This window comes from Lepisosteus platostomus, unplaced genomic scaffold, assembly GCF_059453375.1.
Source record: "Lepisosteus platostomus isolate fLepPlt1 unplaced genomic scaffold, fLepPlt1.hap1 Scaffold_65_H1, whole genome shotgun sequence".
Classification (NCBI taxonomy): Eukaryota; Metazoa; Chordata; class Actinopteri; order Semionotiformes; family Lepisosteidae; genus Lepisosteus; species Lepisosteus platostomus.
The window spans coordinates 217,956-237,202 of NW_028291679.1; the positions used below are offsets into that span (position 1 = coordinate 217,956).

Here is a 19,247-nt window from a genome sequence, read left to right on the forward strand (position 1 = left end):
AACTGGTTTTGACTTTAATGCACTGAGACTGTGGAACTCACAGAACTCTCTTGTCAGAAAGGCAGCTTCTAACACCTTTTAAGTGAAGACTAAGAACACTTTTCTATTTTATTCAAATAGATTATATATGTTTTGTTTAAATATATGTTATAAATGTTAAAACGACAGCTCGTATAAGCTTGTATTTTTACCTTTCGATCGTTTTTATAATTGCTTTGAGTTGCTTTTACCATGATAAACAGTACAAAATATGAGGTGTTGAACTTGTCTAAAGTTTTAAAGCGCTTTATGACGTAAAGTGTGATGACAGTCCTTGGCGGTCTATGTAACAATTCTTCTTGAAGTAGGTCATCGGGCCAACAGTATACAAACATTACAGCTCAAGTGCTTTTGTATCTGAACGCTTTTAGGTAAGTTATTTAGCAGCTGCGGTATTAATAATGATTTTAATGGCAAATTCAATTGCAGGTAAAATAAAAATGGCGGATAACTTTCTTTCTAGCTTCGTGAAGCGGTCGCGCTATATTATACATATATACCATAATAAGAAACATAATATGTACAGTAGAATTTTTCACTTTAAGCTGGCATTATCCAGAACCGGGTCAGGGCCCGGACCCGGACCGTGCAGTGTGGTCCGTCGGCCTTCTAAAGATGTTTAGGAGATCGAGGCGCCCTTGGATTTGATTAGAAACTTGCATAATTTCTTAACTTGACCCCATTATCTTAAAAAAAACGGCCAGGCCAAGACCAAAGCATGAAGGCTGCGAGGATCGGGGGACTCTCATTTTTGGTCACAGCGTACAGTAGTAGATCAGTAACCTCTGTTTATCGTGATAACCTTTAATTATTTTCCAGTACTTTTTTAAATGATAAAACACATTGTCTCGCCAGTTTTGCTAAAGATACGGTTTTAGTGTTTACGCATAAATTTGTAAGCCGTAGGTTTAAATCTCGTGGTCTTATTTTCTGCATTTTCATCGTAAGGGAAGGCGCTCGTTTGCGATTTACGCGCTGAATATTGTAAGCAGAGGAGCCTTAAGGCACAGCCTCGCCTTAACACCATCGTTTGCATTGTCATTGTCATCCAGAAAAGCAGTCGTAAGAAAATGAATCTGTGGCGGCTCCGAACATTAAAAAAACTATATCTAGACTGCAAATACATCCCAATCTTACTATCAACACGTTTTAAGACCCCTCTCCTTTCCACCGGTATACAAGCTAAGAGAGAAATATTGGAAATCCCATCTGAAGTAGCCCTCGTCTCACCTTCGGAGCTGTGAGCGATGGGGATCATAATTAAAAGGGGTACAGTTACTTTGAAAATGTGTATGTGATACTTAAATTTAAATAAAATAAAAAGATAAATTATATAACACAGACTGCTATCTATGTCCATGTGTTTAAGACGTATGAATCGGTTTTAAAACAGGCACACCCCTTCTCACAAATCCGACTGGAGTCTCAGTCCGTCGTCGCGATGAATTAGGAGCTCAGATGTAGGCTAAGTGATTGCAATTTACTTATTTAAAAGAACCACTTCAAATCAAAAGGGAGACATTTTGTAATGGTAGTTATCGTATTATAGTATACGATAACTGTATACGTAGTATACGTAATTGTAGATATACAGTACATAAAGGGTATGAATAGGTGTGAGCTTTTACTGTATATTTAATATTTTATCTGACCCACTTGTAGAAACCGCCTACTCAGATTTATTTAAGTGGTCTGCCACCATAAAGACAGAAAAATATAATGACACCCTGTTACATTAAGTGTAAAATAAACGCCGTAACTGCGGCCATATGAAAATTTGGATAAAGATTATACAAACATCCTAAGGAGCTCTATGACATATGAGCGTCGTAATAATGGTTGGTGACCTGACGTAACAGTGCTCCCTGAATTACGTGATCTGTATATACCCAAATACAGATATATCACATAGGGAGATGCAGTCAAACATTGCATTGCTATCGTCGTGGTGAACTATTTCTCCGCTGTTTAAAACTTGTTTGGTAAGTGTCATCAAATATGCTTGTCAATTTGTAGCGAAATCGATATACTGTATCATAATCCTTCAGCTATCTATAATGTAGTGAAACGGCTAATTAATATTGATAAATTCCCTTATTCACAGTGACTTTTGCTCAAACCCCTGTTGCATAATGGGTTAATTTTATATAAAAAAACATTTATATCATAGATATAATACAAGCTTTGAAATGAAATAGCACATTTCCAGGTTTCAGTTAAACATTTTTAAAAAAGCTCATGACTTTAAGCATTCTGAACATTGAGAATGTTATTTGGGAAACAAATGTTTATTATAATGTTTATGTTTAGGATCTGTCTCCTACTGAGTCAGCATGCAGCATTCAACACCATTAGGTTTAATATTAAAAAGTTGTGTATTTCCTGAATTGTTTTTTTTTTATTCTTTTCTATTAGACCATACTAGACTGTGCAGGATATCATTTATTTGCCATTTTTGCCTTTTCCAGATACCTGGGAAACAAAGCTCATATCTCATTTGCCAATGGAGCCCAGTCCTAAGCCTGGTGCTCTGTCCCCCTCCCCGAAGGACACAGACTCGAATCGACCCGCGCCCTTAAGGCAACAGGATCTGATCTCCACGTACTGCCCGCCTCCCAAGATACAGCTTCTGAAGGACACCTTCCAAGAGAAACTGATGCAGGAAAAGGAGAAAAAAATGATCGCCATGTACAATCGGCGGCAGGAGGCAGCTCTACAGAAGATGAGAAAATGTTTCCAATATGTCAAATACGCTGCGGAGAAGAAGACGGGGAACAGCTATCGCTTCCAAGCCCAACAGGGCCCCGAGAAGAACATTGTGGGGTATGATCGGTCTTACCCCCTGAAGCCTATGGGTAACAGGAAAGTCTCCGGCCCTGGTGAGGTTCGGGCTGTGGACCGCCCGGACGCACAGAGTGATTCCTTGTTTGCCCCCACCCCGCCTCAGGATGGTCATGAGAGGCCCTGCGAGAGGCCGGGCAGGAGGGGCTCAAGAGTACGCAAACCTAAGGACAGGACTGTCCTCCCCATGGTGGCGACCCCTCCAGGGCAATGCCCTTCTCATGCCAATGGGAAGGAGCACTTTCAGTTGCAAGAGGAGCTACGAAAAGTGGCCGAGGCAGAGGCCGCGCTGAAGGAGGAGCATCGCCGGAGGGAGGCCAGCCTGCAGGATGAGATGCGCCGGAAGGAGGCCATGATGAAGGACGAGATTCGCCAGAAGGAGGCCATGATGCAGGCGAAGCTCTTCAGAGCTCAGGAGGAGCTGAGGATGGTTCCGAGAGAGATGGAAGACTCCAGAGAGGTGGCCGGAAGGGAAAATAGAGGCGAGGCAGAGCGAGCTTTGCCCCAGAGGACCATGGGCCAACCACCGCTCTAAGGCCGTGCCTCTTCTCACCTGCAGAATGGAGAAGCAAAAAGCCTTCACTCCAAGGAAAGCCCTTCCTATCAGAGGAGACAACCTTGATTATGGTTCTCCAATGGAAGATGGCGGATGCGCAGAATCGCACTTTCCCTCTGCGCTTTCCCATCAGGAGAGACGTCAAGTGAGCCCTTGCAGCCGTGGGCTAGAAGACGTCCCCTGTGGAAGGAGAAAGTACAGTGCCTTGCGAAAGTATTCGGCCCCCTTGAACTTTTCAACCTTTTGCCACATTTCAGGCTTCAAACATAAAGATATAAATTTTTTATTTTATGTGAAGAATCACCAACAAGTGGGACACAATTGTGAAGTGGAACGAAATCTATTGGATTTTTGAAACTTTTTTAACTCATAAAAAAATGAAAAGTGGGGCGTGCAAAATTATTCGGCCCCCTTGCGTTAATACTTTGTAGAGCCACCTTTTGCTGCGATTACAGCTGCAAGTCGCTTGGGGTATGTCTCTATCAGTTTTGCACATCGAGAGACTGAAATTCTTGCCCATTCTTCCTTGCAAAACAGCTCGAGCTCAGTGAGGTTGGATGGAGAGCGTTTGTGAACAGCAGTTTTCAGCTCTTTCCACAGATTCTCGATTGGATTCAGGTCTGGACTTTGACTTGGCCATTCAAACACCTGGATACGTTTATTTGTGAACCATTCCTTTGTAGATTTTGCTGTATGTTTGGGATCATTGTCTTGTTGGAAGATAAAACTCCGTCCCAGTTTCAGGTCTTTTGCAGACTCCAAAAGGTTTTCATCCAGAATGGTCCTGTATTTGGCTGCATCCATCTTCCCCTCAATTTTAACCATCTTCCCTGTCCCTGCTGAAGAAAAGCAGGCCCAAACCATGATGCTGCCACCACCATGTTTGACAGTGGGGATGGTGTGTTGAGGGTGATGAGCTGTGTTGCTTTTACGCCAAACATATCGTTTTGCATTGTGGCCAAAAAGTTCGATTTTGGTTTCATCTGACCAGAGCACCTTCTTCCACATGTTTGGGGTGTCTCCCAGGTGGCTTGTGGCAAACTTTAGACGAGACTTTTTATGGATATCTTTGAGAAATGGCTTTCTTCTTGCCACTCTTCCATAAAGGCCAGATTTGTGCAGTGTAAGACTGATTGTTGTCCTATGGACAGACTCTCCCACCTCAGCTGTAGTTCTCTGCAGTTCATCCAGAGTGATCATGGGCCTCTTGGCTGCATCTCTGATCAGTCTTCTCCTTGTCTGAGCTGAAAGTTTAGAGGGACGGCCAGGTCTTGGTAGATTTGCAGTGGTCTGATACTCCTTCCATTTCAAGATGATCGCTTGCACAGTGCTCCTTGGGATGTTTGAAGCTTGGGAAATCTTTTTGTATCCAAATCCGGCTTTAAACTTCTCCACAACAGTATTACGGACCTGCCTGGTGTGTTCCTTGGTCTTCATGATGCTCTCTGCGCTTTCAACAGAACCTTGAGACTATCACAGAGCAGGTGCATTTATACAGAGACTTGATTACACACAGGTGGATTCTATCTATCACCATCAGTCATTTAGGACAACATTGGATCATTCAGAGATCCTCGCTGAACTTCTGGAGTGAGTTTGCTGCACTGAAAGTAAAGGGGCCGAATAATTTTGCACGCCCCACTTTTCATTTTTTTATTAGTTAAAAAAGTTTCAAAAATCCAATAGATTTCGTTCCACTTCACAATTGTGTCCCACTTGTTGGTGATTCTTCACATAAAATAAAAAATTTATATCTTTATGTTTGAAGCCTGAAATGTGGCAAAAGGTTGAAAAGTTCAAGGGGGCCGAATACTTTCGCAAGGCACTGTATCTCAAGAAAGCAAGGCTCCCTGAAAGCGACGTGTCAGCGGCACAGGCCGCGCAGGGCCACTTCAGAAATAACACCACATGTCTGGATGAACAAACTCTGTCAGTGGAAAACAGATATTTGTCCCCTACAAGTCTGATGTGCCCTACCGCTGAGCAATTTCCATATGAGAATAGCCAGAGTGGAAACCCTCAGCTGGTGCCCTGTGAACTGTGTCACGGGAAGTTTGCTGTAGAGAGGCTGGAGAAACACAGCAAGATCTGCAAGAAGCTTCAGAATTCAAAGAGGAAGGTTTTTGACTCTTTCAAGCACAGGGCCAAGGGAACAGAACTGGAGACATACATCCATAAGAAGAAGGATAAACCGCCAATCGTGGTAAGGGCTATCCTTAAACTCTTTCCAAGCTTCCCTTTTTTTCTCCTAGAGTCAGACTCAGCTTATAAATCAATGTAAACAATAAATAAGTGTTTTATGAAGTACTCTTCTGAAAAACTGCCGCAAAGGCACATTTGCCAGACAGAATAAATGTGTCTTAGTGACTTCTGAATTCTGTTGTAAAAATCTACATATCAAGCAAATAGCACTCACAGGAAACAAAACCATAACTACGTAAATTGTACTCTCTACCCAATGACCTGAAAGGTAGCCCCAGAAAGCTACGTTATTACTGTATTGATATTTTCTTGCCTTGTGAATGGTTTGCGACCAGACTGTGTACGCAGTGCTAGTCTGGACTTTTTCTGGAAGCTGTTTTATTGGTTTCATTTCCTGTTCCCAGCTGAGAAAGAACAACTGGAGGCAGAAGCACGAGGATTTCATTCGGAGCATCAAACAGGCCAGGGAGGTGCAGCAGGTGATCACGCAAGGAGGGAAAGTTGTGAACCTGCCCCAGCCCCCCGCGAATCCAAACCCCGACTACGTGCCCTGCCCTCACTGCGGCCGGCGCTTTGCCCCCAGGCTGGCACAGAGGCACATCCCCAAGTGTCAGCACATCAGGAGCCGCCCTCCTCCTCCTCCTCGCAGATGAAAACTGATGTGAAGAAGAGCAAAAGAGTCATGATCTTGGCTCACGACTCACGTCCTGCTTTTTCTTTTTAGAAACACATTTAGCACAGTTCATCCGTATGATGATGAAAAAAAAATGTTACCTTATTTTAATTAAATGATTTTTTTTTGGTGGACTGGTGTTTGCGTAGCTGTGGTTATTTCAGTTTTTCTCTTATCATTCATACACCTTGACCTCCTAAAAATAATTTTTCAACCTGGAACGTACAATTAGCAGGCAATAGAACAGGTCACATTGGTCTTGGAACCATCAAAAAGCAGTATTCACACATTCTCGGCATCAATTTTCCTTAAAAACAACTGAAAAAGCAAGGTAAAGAGTGATTGATTTTTTTAATGAAAGTTATTTGATTTAATTTATTTAATTTTCATAATATTTGAAATATGTTGGGATTAATGTGACTCAATATTATCTGCAGCTCTTACACTCCAGGCACCTGATAAAGTGGAACGCAGTGTCTTTGCCTTACATGGCGCTCAGCTCTTCCTCAATCCCAGCAGAAGCACCAGCAGAAGCAGCAGCCTCCGGGTCCTGCCTCATGCACAGCTTAAAATGCAACACCAAGTAATACAACAAACAACGGGGAAAACCATTCACGATCAGACACATCCGTTGATTGCTGGCTCTCAGTAAAGGGACATTGCATCATTACATCACAAAATAGACTGCATTTCAAGGTTAAAGAATTACCATGTTCTGCGATTCAGAACGAGGCAGCAAAACTTCCTATAATCTGTTGTGGCCCTGTGACATTGTAAAGGAGCAGGCTTGTGAATACATCTCGTTTAATCCAATGGAAATATTGCTCTCAACTTTTTTACGTTTTTGCCAATAAATAATACTACATTGTTAACTCTGCATAAAGAACCTTGGAATGGAACGTTTTTTGCAGTGAAATGTTTGCTGCATAACCTATACCCTTTCTCTCCTACATCACATTGCATTAGTCATTACAGTGATTAGTGAGCAGGAAGGGCTGCATCACATCGCAATTTGTGTGGAACTTGAATGCGAATTTGTTACAACATGGCGTAACTTACAGTCCTTTCACAAAATTCATGATTTTGTGCTCAATTTTGAGTTTGTAAAGTTTTTCTATAATGTCAATGATTTTATTTTGTGACTGAAATTAAATAATTTTGTGTCTGCAAAATTGGGACTGTAGTTCCACCTTAACCTACTAGTACTGTATGTCTTTGGACTGTGGGAAGAAACTGGAAAACCTGGAAGAAATCCACACAAATGAAGGGAGAACATACAATTCCATCCAGACTGCACCCCAGGAATTGAACCCAGGACCCCAGCTCTGTGAACCACAGTGCCAGCTCATTGCTATAGTCACTATAATTAATGTCAAAACTCATTTGCAAATGAGCAGCCTGGGATCCAAAAGGATCAAGACAAGGATCCAAACAAAGCACTATCCCAAAGCTTGGCTTTGTACCGTATATAATACAGGGCTTGATGCAGAAGGCAGATAATCAAAGTCCATGCAATAATTGCTAAGGGAAAGTGACTTTGTGTTCTTGGAGGGAAGTCACTCAACATGGAGCTGTGTTAGTGAAATGATTGTTCTGATGTACGGCTGATGTCCAAACACTGAAAACATGATTGTGTATGCAATCGCACTCCTGAGCTCCATTGGGTATGGTTAAAATAACTTTTTATAGTTCATCACATTCAAAGTGTGTGTACTTGATGAAAGTGTAACACGCATTTGGAGGAGTTATTCAGGATTTTCTTTCATTCAACTATTTCAAGACCCATTATTTTCAGATGTTGTAGTATACGTGAATAATGAAAGGCCTTCATATTACACAATGTAGGAATGACTTCGCAGGTGTGAAGAATAAAAGATTAATTCAGCTCACTTTGGGGAGTTTCACAATGGCCCTCCTTATAGAAATGTGGGTTTGATTAAAGGAGTGAAGAAAAAGCACTGAATAATATTTGCTTCTGTAAACGTAATCATCTCAAAATATGGTTGAAGAAATTGAAGAAGGTTAAACATAATCCAAAACGTATAAGGTCAATTTAAGTACAACCAGAATTCTAGTGTTTATGCAATGCATCTGTGGGTTGATATGAAATATGGCCGTACTTAAACTAAACGAGGTTATCGAGAGCATATTCCGAATAAGGCTTTTGCCAGTTGTACTGTGAACTGCGAGGACCGTATCTTATCCTGAACTGGCTGTGCGAATACCGTCCTCTGCTGGCAGAAGGAATAGATTACAACGGCACTGTATTGGCGATTAGTCCTATTGCTAGAATATTGAAACAACAAGGAGTCCGCGGAGTCAAGCAATGCTGAATAAACAAGTACCTGAAATTCAATAGGATTTTGTGTATTGATTACAAATAGGTGTGGAATTCTCATGTACAGTGGTATTCATGGATTCCTTACACAAGCAGCAGTTGTTATGATGCTTTCGTAATCTGAATATAAATCTGTTATCTACTTAAAACTGTAATTATTGAATAGATTAATGTCTTTGAAATGCTTCATTAACTGGGCAGTTTCCATGTTTGGAAATGTTTTTATTTTGATTGCTGATTGCTAGATACTGTATGTTTAATAGGCATGCTGTTAATATTTTCTACAAGAGCCAAATAAGACAGTTATGCTGTAGTAAGTTCTATATAAGTTATATAACATAAGTTATATTTTGTTCTGAGGTCAATTTGAATCTCATACTAAATAACTGGTGTCCTTTTATCTGAGAAACACTACCTGATTGATCACCTGATGCCTAGAAATTAGCATGCACAGTAGCCCAGCGTTTAGCATTGCTAGCTCACAGTGCTGAGGCCCTGGGTACACTTCTGGACCTGGGGTGCTATCTGTATGGAGCTTGTATGTTCTCCCCATGTTTGCATGAGTTTGCTTTGGGTGCTCCGGCTTCCTCCCACAGTTCAAAGAACTACTGGTAGGTTAATTGGCTTCTGGGATAATTGGTGAGTGTCTGTGTCTTCCCTGCATTGGACTACCATCCAGTCCCAGGTATCTCCTGCTTATTACTTTCTGAGGCTCTGGCTCCCCCGTGCCCCGCGACCCCCTGACCCCCTGACCCTGAATTGGATGAAGCGGTTAGAAAATGGGTGGTTTCTGTTATGCTCTGGTCATGCTCTGCCATAGCAACAACTTGTAAAAAATGCAGATGCTAGGATTTAACTCAAAGAAGGAGCTCAGATCACTGTGTTGGCATCACTGTACAGGTGTCCGGTGTGTTTTAGAACATGTGCTAAAATCTTATTTACTAACTTCTAGACTTTTTACCCCCCATATCAGTCTGCAGGTGCACAGTGGTCTGTGGACACCCTCCTTGCTCTGTCGTAAAAGAGGAAATAAAAAGCAACTGGTTTTGACTTTAATGCACTGAGACTGTGGAACTCACAGAACTCTCTTGTCAGAAAGGCAGCTTCTAACAGCTTTTAAGTGAAGACTAAGAACACTTTTCTATTTTATTAAAATAGATTATATATGTTTTGTTTAAATATATGTTATAAATGTTAAAACGACAGCTCGTATAAGCTTGTATTTTTACCTTTCGATCATTTTTATAATTGCTTTGAGTTGCTTTTACCATGATAAACAGTACAAAATATGAGGTGTTGAACTTGTCTAAAGTTTTAAAGCGCTTTATGACGTAAAGTGTGATGACAGTCCTTGGCGGTCTATGTAACAATTCTTCTTGAAGTAGGTCATCGGGCCAACAGTATACAAACATTACAGCTCAAGTGCTTTTGTATCTGAACGCTTTTAGGTAAGTTATTTAGCAGCTGCGGTATTAATAATGATTTTAATGGCAAATTCAATTGCAGGTAAAATAAAAATGGCGGATAACTTTCTTTCTAGCTTCGTGAAGCGGTCGCGCTATATTATACATATATACCATAATAAGAAACATAATATGTACAGTAGAATTTTTCACTTTAAGCTGGCATTATCCAGAACCGGGTCAGGGCCCGGACCCGGACCGTGCAGTGTGGTCCGTCGGCCTTCTAAAGATGTTTAGGAGATCGGGGCGCCCTTGGATTTGATTAGAAACTTGCATAATTTCTTAACTTGACCCCATTATCTTAAAAAAAACGGCCAGGCCAAGACCAAAGCATGAAGGCTGCGAGGATCGGGGGACTCTCATTTTTGGTCACAGCGTACAGTAGTAGATCAGTAACCTCTGTTTATCGTGATAACCTTTAATTATTTTCCAGTACTTTTTTAAATGATAAAACACATTGTCTCGCCAGTTTTGCTAAAGATACGGTTTTAGTGTTTACGCATAAATTTGTAAGCCGTAGGTTTAAATCTCGTGGTCTTATTTTCTGCATTTTCATCGTAAGGGAAGGCGCTCGTTTGCGATTTACGCGCTGAATATTGTAAGCAGAGGAGCCTTAAGGCACAGCCTCGCCTTAACACCATCGTTTGCATTGTCATTGTCATCCAGAAAAGCAGTCGTAAGAAAATGAATCTGTGGCGGCTCCGAACATTAAAAAAACTATATCTAGACTGCAAATACATCCCAATCTTACTATCAACACGTTTTAAGACCCCTCTCCTTTCCACCGGTATACAAGCTAAGAGAGAAATATTGGAAATCCCATCTGAAGTAGCCCTCGTCTCACCTTCGGAGCTGTGAGCGATGGGGATCATAATTAAAAGGGGTACAGTTACTTTGAAAATGTGTATGTGATACTTAAATTTAAATAAAATAAAAAGATAAATTATATAACACAGACTGCTATCTATGTCCATGTGTTTAAGACGTATGAATCGGTTTTAAAACAGGCACACCCCTTCTCACAAATCCGACTGGAGTCTCAGTCCGTCGTCGCGATGAATTAGGAGCTCAGATGTAGGCTAAGTGATTGCAATTTACTTATTTAAAAGAACCACTTCAAATCAAAAGGGAGACATTTTGTAATGGTAGTTATCGTATTATAGTATACGATAACTGTATACGTAGTATACGTAATTGTAGATATACAGTACATAAAGGGTATGAATAGGTGTGAGCTTTTACTGTATATTTAATATTTTATCTGACCCACTTGTAGAAACCGCCTACTCAGATTTATTTAAGTGGTCTGCCACCATAAAGACAGAAAAATATAATGACACCCTGTTACATTAACTGTAAAATAAACGCCGTAACTGCGGCCATATGAAAATTTGGATAAAGATTATACAAACATCCTAAGGAGCTCTATGACATATGAGCGTCGTAATAATGGTTGGTGACCTGACGTAACAGTGCTCCCTGAATTACGTGATCTGTATATACCCAAATACAGATATATCACATAGGGAGATGCAGTCAAACATTGCATTGCTATCGTCGTGGTGAACTATTTCTCCGCTGTTTAAAACTTGTTTGGTAAGTGTCATCAAATATGCTTGTCAATTTGTAGCAAAATCGATATACTGTATCATAATCCTTCAGCTATCTATAATGTAGTGAAACGGCTAATTAATATTGATAAATTCCCTTATTCACAGTGACTTTTGCTCAAACCCCTGTTGCATAATGGGTTAATTTTATATAAAAAAACATTTATATCATAGATATAATACAACCTTTGAAATGAAATAGCACATTTCCAGGTTTCAGTTAAACATTTTTAAAAAAGCTCATGACTTTAAGCATTCTGAACATTGAGAATGTTATTTGGGAAACAAATGTTTATTATAATGTTTATGTTTAGGATCTGTCTCCTACTGAGTCAGCATGCAGCATTCAACACCATTAGGTTTAATATTCAAAAGTTGTGTATTTCCTGAATTGTTTTTTTTTTATTCTTTTCTATTAGACCATACTAGACTGTGCAGGATATCATTTATTTGCCATTTTTGCCTTTTCCAGATACCTGGGAAACAAAGCTCATATCTCATTTGCCAATGGAGCCCAGTCCTAAGCCTGGTGCTCTGTCCCCCTCCCCGAAGGACACAGACTCGAATCGACCCGCGCCCTTAAGGCAACAGGATCTGATCTCCACGTACTGCCCGCCTCCCAAGATACAGCTTCTGAAGGACACCTTCCAAGAGAAACTGATGCAGGAAAAGGAGAAAAAAATGATCGCCATGTACAATCGGCGGCAGGAGGCAGCTCTACAGAAGATGAGAAAATGTTTCCAATATGTCAAATACGCTGCGGAGAAGAAGATGGGGAACAGCTATCGCTTCCAAGCCCAACAGGGCCCCGAGAAGAACATTGTGGGGTATGATCGGTCTTACCCCCTGAAGCCTATGGGTAACAGGAAAGTCTCCGGCCCTGGTGAGGTTCGGGCTGTGGACCGCCCGGACGCACAGAGTGATTCCTTGTTTGCCCCCACCCCGCCTCAGGATGGTCATGAGAGGCCCTGCGAGAGGCCGGGCAGGAGGGGCTCAAGAGTACGCAAACCTAAGGACAGGACTGTCCTCCCCATGGTGGCGACCCCTCCAGGGCAATGCCCTTCTCATGCCAATGGGAAGGAGCACTTTCAGTTGCAAGAGGAGCTACGAAAAGTGGCCGAGGCAGAGGCCGCGCTGAAGGAGGAGCATCGCCGGAGGGAGGCCAGCCTGCAGGATGAGATGCGCCGGAAGGAGGCCATGATGAAGGACGAGATTCACCAGAAGGAGGCCATGATGCAGGCGAAGCTCTTCAGAGCTCAGGAGGAGCTGAGGATGGTTCCGAGAGAGATGGAAGACTCCAGAGAGGTGGCCGGAAGGGAAAATAGAGGCGAGGCAGAGCGAGCTTTGCCCCAGAGGACCATGGGCCAACCACCGCTCTAAGGCCGTGCCTCTTCTGACCTGCAGAATGGAGAAGCAAAAAGCCTTCACTCCAAGGAAAGCCCTTCCTATCAGAGGAGACAACCTTGATTATGGTTCTCCAATGGAAGATGGCGGATGCGCAGAATCGCACTTTCCCTCTGCGCTTTCCCATCAGGAGAGACGTCAAGTGAGCCCTTGCAGCCGTGGGCTAGAAGACGTCCCCTGTGGAAGGAAAAAGTATCTCAAGAAAGCAAGGCTCCCTGAAAGCGACGTGTCAGCGGCACAGGCCGCGCAGGCCCACTTCAGAAATAACACCACATGTCTGGATGAACAAACTCTGTCAGTGGAAAACAGATATTTGTCCCCTACAAGTCTGATGTGCCCTACCGCTGAGCAATTTCCATATGAGAATAGCCAGAGTGGAAACCCTCAGCTGGTGCCCTGTGAACTGTGTCACGGGAAGTTTGCTGTAGAGAGGCTGGAGAAACACAGCAAGATCTGCAAGAAGCTTCAGAATTCAAAGAGGAAGGTTTTTGACTCTTTCAAGCACAGGGCCAAGGGAACAGAACTGGAGACATACATCCATAAGAAGAAGGATAAACCGCCAATCGTGGTAAGGGCTATCCTTAAACTCTTTCCAAGCTTCCCTTTTTTTCTCCTAGAGTCAGACTCAGCTTATAAATCAATGTAGACAATAAATAAGTGTTTTATGAAGTACTCTTCTGAAAAACTGCCGCAAAGGCACATTTGCCAGACAGAATAAATGTGTCTTAGTGACTTCTGAATTCTGTTGTAAAAATCTACATATCAAGCAAATAGCACTCACAGGAAACAAAACCATAACTACGTAAATTGTACTCTCTACCCAATGACCTGAAAGGTAGCCCCAGAAAGCTACGTTATTACTGTATTGATATTTTCTTGCCTTGTGAATGGTTTGCGACCAGACTGTGTACGCAGTGCTAGTCTGGACTTTTTCTGGAAGCTGTTTTATTGGTTTCATTTCCTGTTCCCAGCTGAGAAAGAACAACTGGAGGCAGAAGCACGAGGATTTCATTCGGAGCATCAAACAGGCCAGGGAGGTGCAGCAGGTGATCACGCAAGGAGGGAAAGTTGTGAACCTGCCCCAGCCCCCCGCGAATCCAAACCCCGACTACGTGCCCTGCCCTCACTGCGGCCGGCGCTTTGCCCCCAGGCCGGCACAGAGGCACTTCCCCAAGTGTCAGCACATCAGGAGCCGCCCTCCTCCTCCTCCTCGCAGATGAAAACTGATGTGAAGAAGAGCAAAAGAGTCATGATCTTGGCTCACGACTCACGTCCTGCTTTTTCTTTTTAGAAACACATTTAGCACAGTTCATCCGTATGATGATGAAAAAAAAATGTTACCTTATTTTAATTAAATGATTTTTTTTTGGTGGACTGGTGTTTGCGTAGCTGTGGTTATTTCAGTTTTTCTCTTATCATTCATACACCTTGACCTCCTAAAAATAATTTTTCAACCTGGAACGTACAATTAGCAGGCAATAGAACAGGTCACATTGGTCTTGGAACCATCAAAAAGCAGTATTCACACATTCTCGGCATCAATTTTCCTTAAAAACAACTGAAAAAGCAAGGTAAAGAGTGATTGATTTTTTTAATGAAAGTTATTTGATTTAATTTATTTAATTTTCATAATATTTGAAATATGTTGGGATTAATGTGACTCAATATTATCTGCAGCTCTTACACTCCAGGCACCTGATAAAGTGGAACGCAGTGTCTTTGCCTTACATGGCGCTCAGCTCTTCCTCAATCCCAGCAGAAGCACCAGCAGAAGCAGCAGCCTCCGGGTCCTGCCTCATGCACAGCTTAAAATGCAACACCAAGTAATACAACAAACAACAGGGAAAACCATTCACGATCAGACACATCCGTTGATTGCTGGCTCTCAGTAAAGGGACATTGCATCATTACATCACAAAATAGACTACATTTCAAGGTTAAAGAATTACCATGTTCTGCGATTCAGAACGAGGCAGCAAAACTTCCTATAATCTGTTGTGGCCCTGTGACATTGTAAAGGAGCAGGCTTGTGAATACATCTCGTTTAATCCAATGGAAATATTGCTCTCAACTTTTTTACGTTTTTGCCAATAAATAATACTACATTGTTAACTCTGCATAAAGAACCTTGGAATGGAACGTTTTTTGCAGTGAAATGTTTGCTGCATAACCTATACCCTTTCTCTCCTACATCACATTGCATTAGTCATTACAGTGATTAGTGAGCAGGAAGGGCTGCATCACATCGCAATTTGTGTGGAACTTGAATGCGAATTTGTTACAACATGGCGTAACTTACAGTCCTTTCACAAAATTCATGATTTTGTGCTCAATTTTGAGTTTGTAAAGTTTTTCTATAATGTCAATGATTTTATTTTGTGACTGAAATTAAATAATTTTGTGTCTGCAAAATTGGGACTGTAGTTCCACCTTAACCTACTAGTACTGTATGTCTTTGGACTGTGGGAAGAAACTGGAGCACCTGGAAGAAATCCACACAAATGAAGGGAGAACATACAATTCCATCCAGACTGCACCCCAGGAATTGAACCCAGGACCCCAGCTCTGTGAACCACAGTGCCAGCTCATTGCTATAGTCACTATAATTAATGTCAAAACTCATTTGCAAATGAGCAGCCTGGGATCCAAAAGGATCAAGACAAGGATCCAAACAAAGCACTATCCCAAAGCTTGGCTTTGTACCGTATATAATACAGGGCTTGATGCAGAAGGCAGATAATCAAAGTCCATGCAATAATTGCTAAGGGAAAGTGACTTTGTGTTCTTGGAGGGAAGTCACTCAACATGGAGCTGTGTTAGTGAAATGATTGTTCTGATGTACGGCTGATGTCCAAACACTGAAAACATGATTGTGTATGCAATCGCACTCCTGAGCTCCATTGGGTATGGTTAAAATAACTTTTTATAGTTCATCACATTCAAAGTGTGTGTACTTGATGAAAGTGTAACACGCATTTGGAGGAGTTATTCAGGATTTTCTTTCATTCAACTATTTCAAGACCCATTATTTTCAGATGTTGTAGTATACGTGAATAATGAAAGGCCTTCATATTACACAATGTAGGAATGACTTCGCAGGTGTGAAGAATAAAAGATTAATTCAGCTCACTTTGGGGAGTTTCACAATGGCCCTCCTTATAGAAATGTGGGTTTGATTAAAGGAGTGAAGAAAAAGCACTGAATAATATTTGCTTCTGTAAACGTAATCATCTCAAAATATGGTTGAAGAAATTGAAGAAGGTTAAACATAATCCAAAACGTATAAGGTCAATTTAAGTACAACCAGAATTCTAGTGTTTATGCAATGCATCTGTGGGTTGATATGAAATATGGCCGTACTTAAACTAAACGAGGTTATCGAGAGCATATTCCGAATACGGCTTTGGCCAGTTGTACTGTGAACTGCGAGGACCGTATCTTATCCTGAACTGGCTGTGCGAATACCGTCCTCTGCTGGCAAAAGGAATAGATTACAACGGCACTGTATTGGCGATTAGTCCTATTGCTAGAATATTGAAACAACAAGGAGTCCGCGGAGTCAAGCAATGCTGAATAAACAAGTACCTGAAATTCAATAGGATTTTGTGTATTGATTACAAATAGGTGTGGAATTCTCATGTACAGTGGTATTCATGGATTCCTTACACAAGCAGCAGTTGTTATGATGCTTTCGTAATCTGAATATAAATCTGTTATCTACTTAAAACTGTAATTATTGAATAGATTAATGTCTTTGAAATGCTTCATTAACTGGGCAGTTTCCATGTTTGGAAATGTTTTTATTTTGATTGCTGATTGCTAGATACTGTATGTTTAATAGGCATGCTGTTAATTTTTTCTACAAGAGCCAAATAAGACAGTTATGCTGTAGTAAGTTCTATATAAGTTATATAACATAAGTTATATTTTGTTCTGAGGTCAATTTGAATCTCATACTAAATAAGTGGTGTCCTTTTATCTGAGAAACACTACCTGATTGATCACCTGATGCCTAGAAATTAGCATGCACAGTAGCCCAGCGTTTAGCATTGCTAGCTCACAGTGCTGAGGCCCTGGGTACACTTCTGGACCTGGGGTGCTATCTGTATGGAGCTTGTATGTTCTCCCCATGTTTGCATGAGTTTGCTTTGGGTGCTCCGGCTTCCTCCCACAGTTCAAAGAACTACTGGTAGGTTAATTGGCTTCTGGGATAATTGGTGAGTGTCTGTGTCTTCCCTGCATTGGACTACCATCCAGTCCCAGGTATCTCCTGCTTATTACTTTCTGAGGCTCTGGCTCCCCCGTGCCCCCCGACCCCCTGACCCCCTGACCCTGAATTGGATGAAGCGGTTAGAAAATGGGTGGTTTCTGTTATGCTCTGGTCATGCTCTGCCATAGCAACAACTTGTAAAAAATGCAGATGCTAGGATTTAACTCAAAGAAGGAGCTCAGATCACTGTGTTGGCATCACTGTACAGGTGTCCGGTGTGTTTTAGAACATATGTTAAAATCTTATTTACTAACTTCTAGACTTTTTACCCCCCATATCAGTCTGCAGGTGCACAGTGGTCTGTGGACACCCTCCTTGCTCTGTCGTAAAACAGGAAATAAAAAGCAACTGGTTTTGACTTTAATGCACTGAGACTGTGGAACTCACAGAACTCTCTTGTCAGAAAGGCAGCTTCTAACAGCTTTTAAGTGAAGACTAAGAACACTTTTCTATTTTATTAAAATAGATTATATATGTTTTGTTTAAATATATGTTATAAATGTTAAAACGACAGCTCGTATAAGCTTGTATTTTTACCTTTCGATCATTTTTAGAATTGCTTTGAGTTGCTTTTACCATGATAAACAGTACAAAATATGAGGTGTTGAACTTGTCTAAAGTTTTAAAGCGCTTTATGACGTAAAGTGTGATGACAGTCCTTGGCGGTCTATGTAACAATTCTTCTTGAAGTAGGTCATCGGGCCAACAGTATACAAACATTACAGCTCAAGTGCTTTTGTATCTGAACGCTTTTAGGTAAGTTATTTAGCAGCTGCGGTATTAATAATGATTTTAATGGCAAATTCAATTGCAGGTAAAATAAAAATGGCGGATAACTTTCTTTCTAGCTTCGTGAAGCGGTCGCGCTATATTATACATATATACCATAATAAGAAACATAATATGTACAGTAGAATTTTTCACTTTAAGCTGGCATTATCCAGAACCGGGTCAGGGAACGGACCCGGACCGTGCAGTGTGGTCCGTCGGCCTTCTAAAGATGTTTAGGAGATCGAGGCGCCCTTGGATTTGATTAGAAACTTGCATAATTTCTTAACTTGACCCCATTATCTTAAAAAAAACGGCCAGGCCAAGACCAAAGCATGAAGGCTGCGAGGATCGGGGGACTCTCATTTTTGGTCACAGCGTACAGTAGTAGATCAGTAACCTCTGTTTATCGTGATAACCTTTAATTATTTTCCAGTACTTTTTTAAATGATAAAACACATTGTCTCGCCAGTTTTGCTAAAGATACGGTTTTAGTGTTTACGCATAAATTTGTAAGCCGTAGGTTTAAATCTCGTGGTCTTATTTTCTGCATTTTCATCGTAAGGGAAGGCGCTCGTTTGCGATTTACGCGCTGAATATTGTAAGCAGAGGAGCCTTAAGGCACAGCCTCGCCTTAACACCATCGTTTGCATTGTCATTGTCATCCAGAAAAGCAGTCGTAAGAAAATGAATCTGTGGCGGCTCCGAACATTAAAAAAACTATATCTAGACTGCAAATACATCCCAATCTTACTATCAACACGTTTTAAGACCCCTCTCCTTTCCACCGGTATACAAGCTAAGAGAGAAATATTGGAAATCCCATCTGAAGTAGCCCTCGTCTCACCTTCGGAGCTGTGAGCGATGGGGATCATAATTAAAAGGGGTACAGTTACTTTGAAAATGTGTATGTGATACTTAAATTTAAATAAAATAAAAAGATAAATTATATAACACAGACTGCTATCTATGTCCATGTGTTTAAGACGTATGAATCGGTTTTAAAACAGGCACACCCCTTCTCACAAATCCGACTGGAGTCTCAGTCCGTCGTCGCGATGAATTAGGAGCTCAGATGTAGGC

General features: G+C 41.4%; 1 protein-coding gene across 1 annotated transcript; it reads left to right on the forward strand.

Moving 5' to 3' along the window:
* Window positions 1–5,309: 5,309 nt before the first annotated feature.
* LOC148632161 (zinc finger C2HC domain-containing protein 1C-like) lies at window positions 5,310–6,427 on the forward strand. Its single transcript, XM_088623900.1, has 2 exons — window positions 5,310–5,639; window positions 6,043–6,427. The coding sequence occupies exons 1-2, from the start codon at window positions 5,403–5,405 to the stop codon at window positions 6,289–6,291; spliced, it is 486 nt and encodes a 161-aa protein (XP_088480026.1). The 5' UTR covers window positions 5,310–5,402; the 3' UTR covers window positions 6,292–6,427.
* Window positions 6,428–19,247: the final 12,820 nt, after the last annotated feature.

Bases quoted from the DNA above. Each gene is read 5' to 3' on its own strand.
- LOC148632161 (XM_088623900.1), top strand. From the start codon at position 5,403: ATGTGCCCTACCGCTGAGCAATTTCCATATGAGAATAGCCAGAGTGGA. The intron at 5,640-6,042 runs GTAAGGGCTATC...TCCTGTTCCCAG, and splicing joins AGGATAAACCGCCAATCGTG to CTGAGAAAGAACAACTGGAG.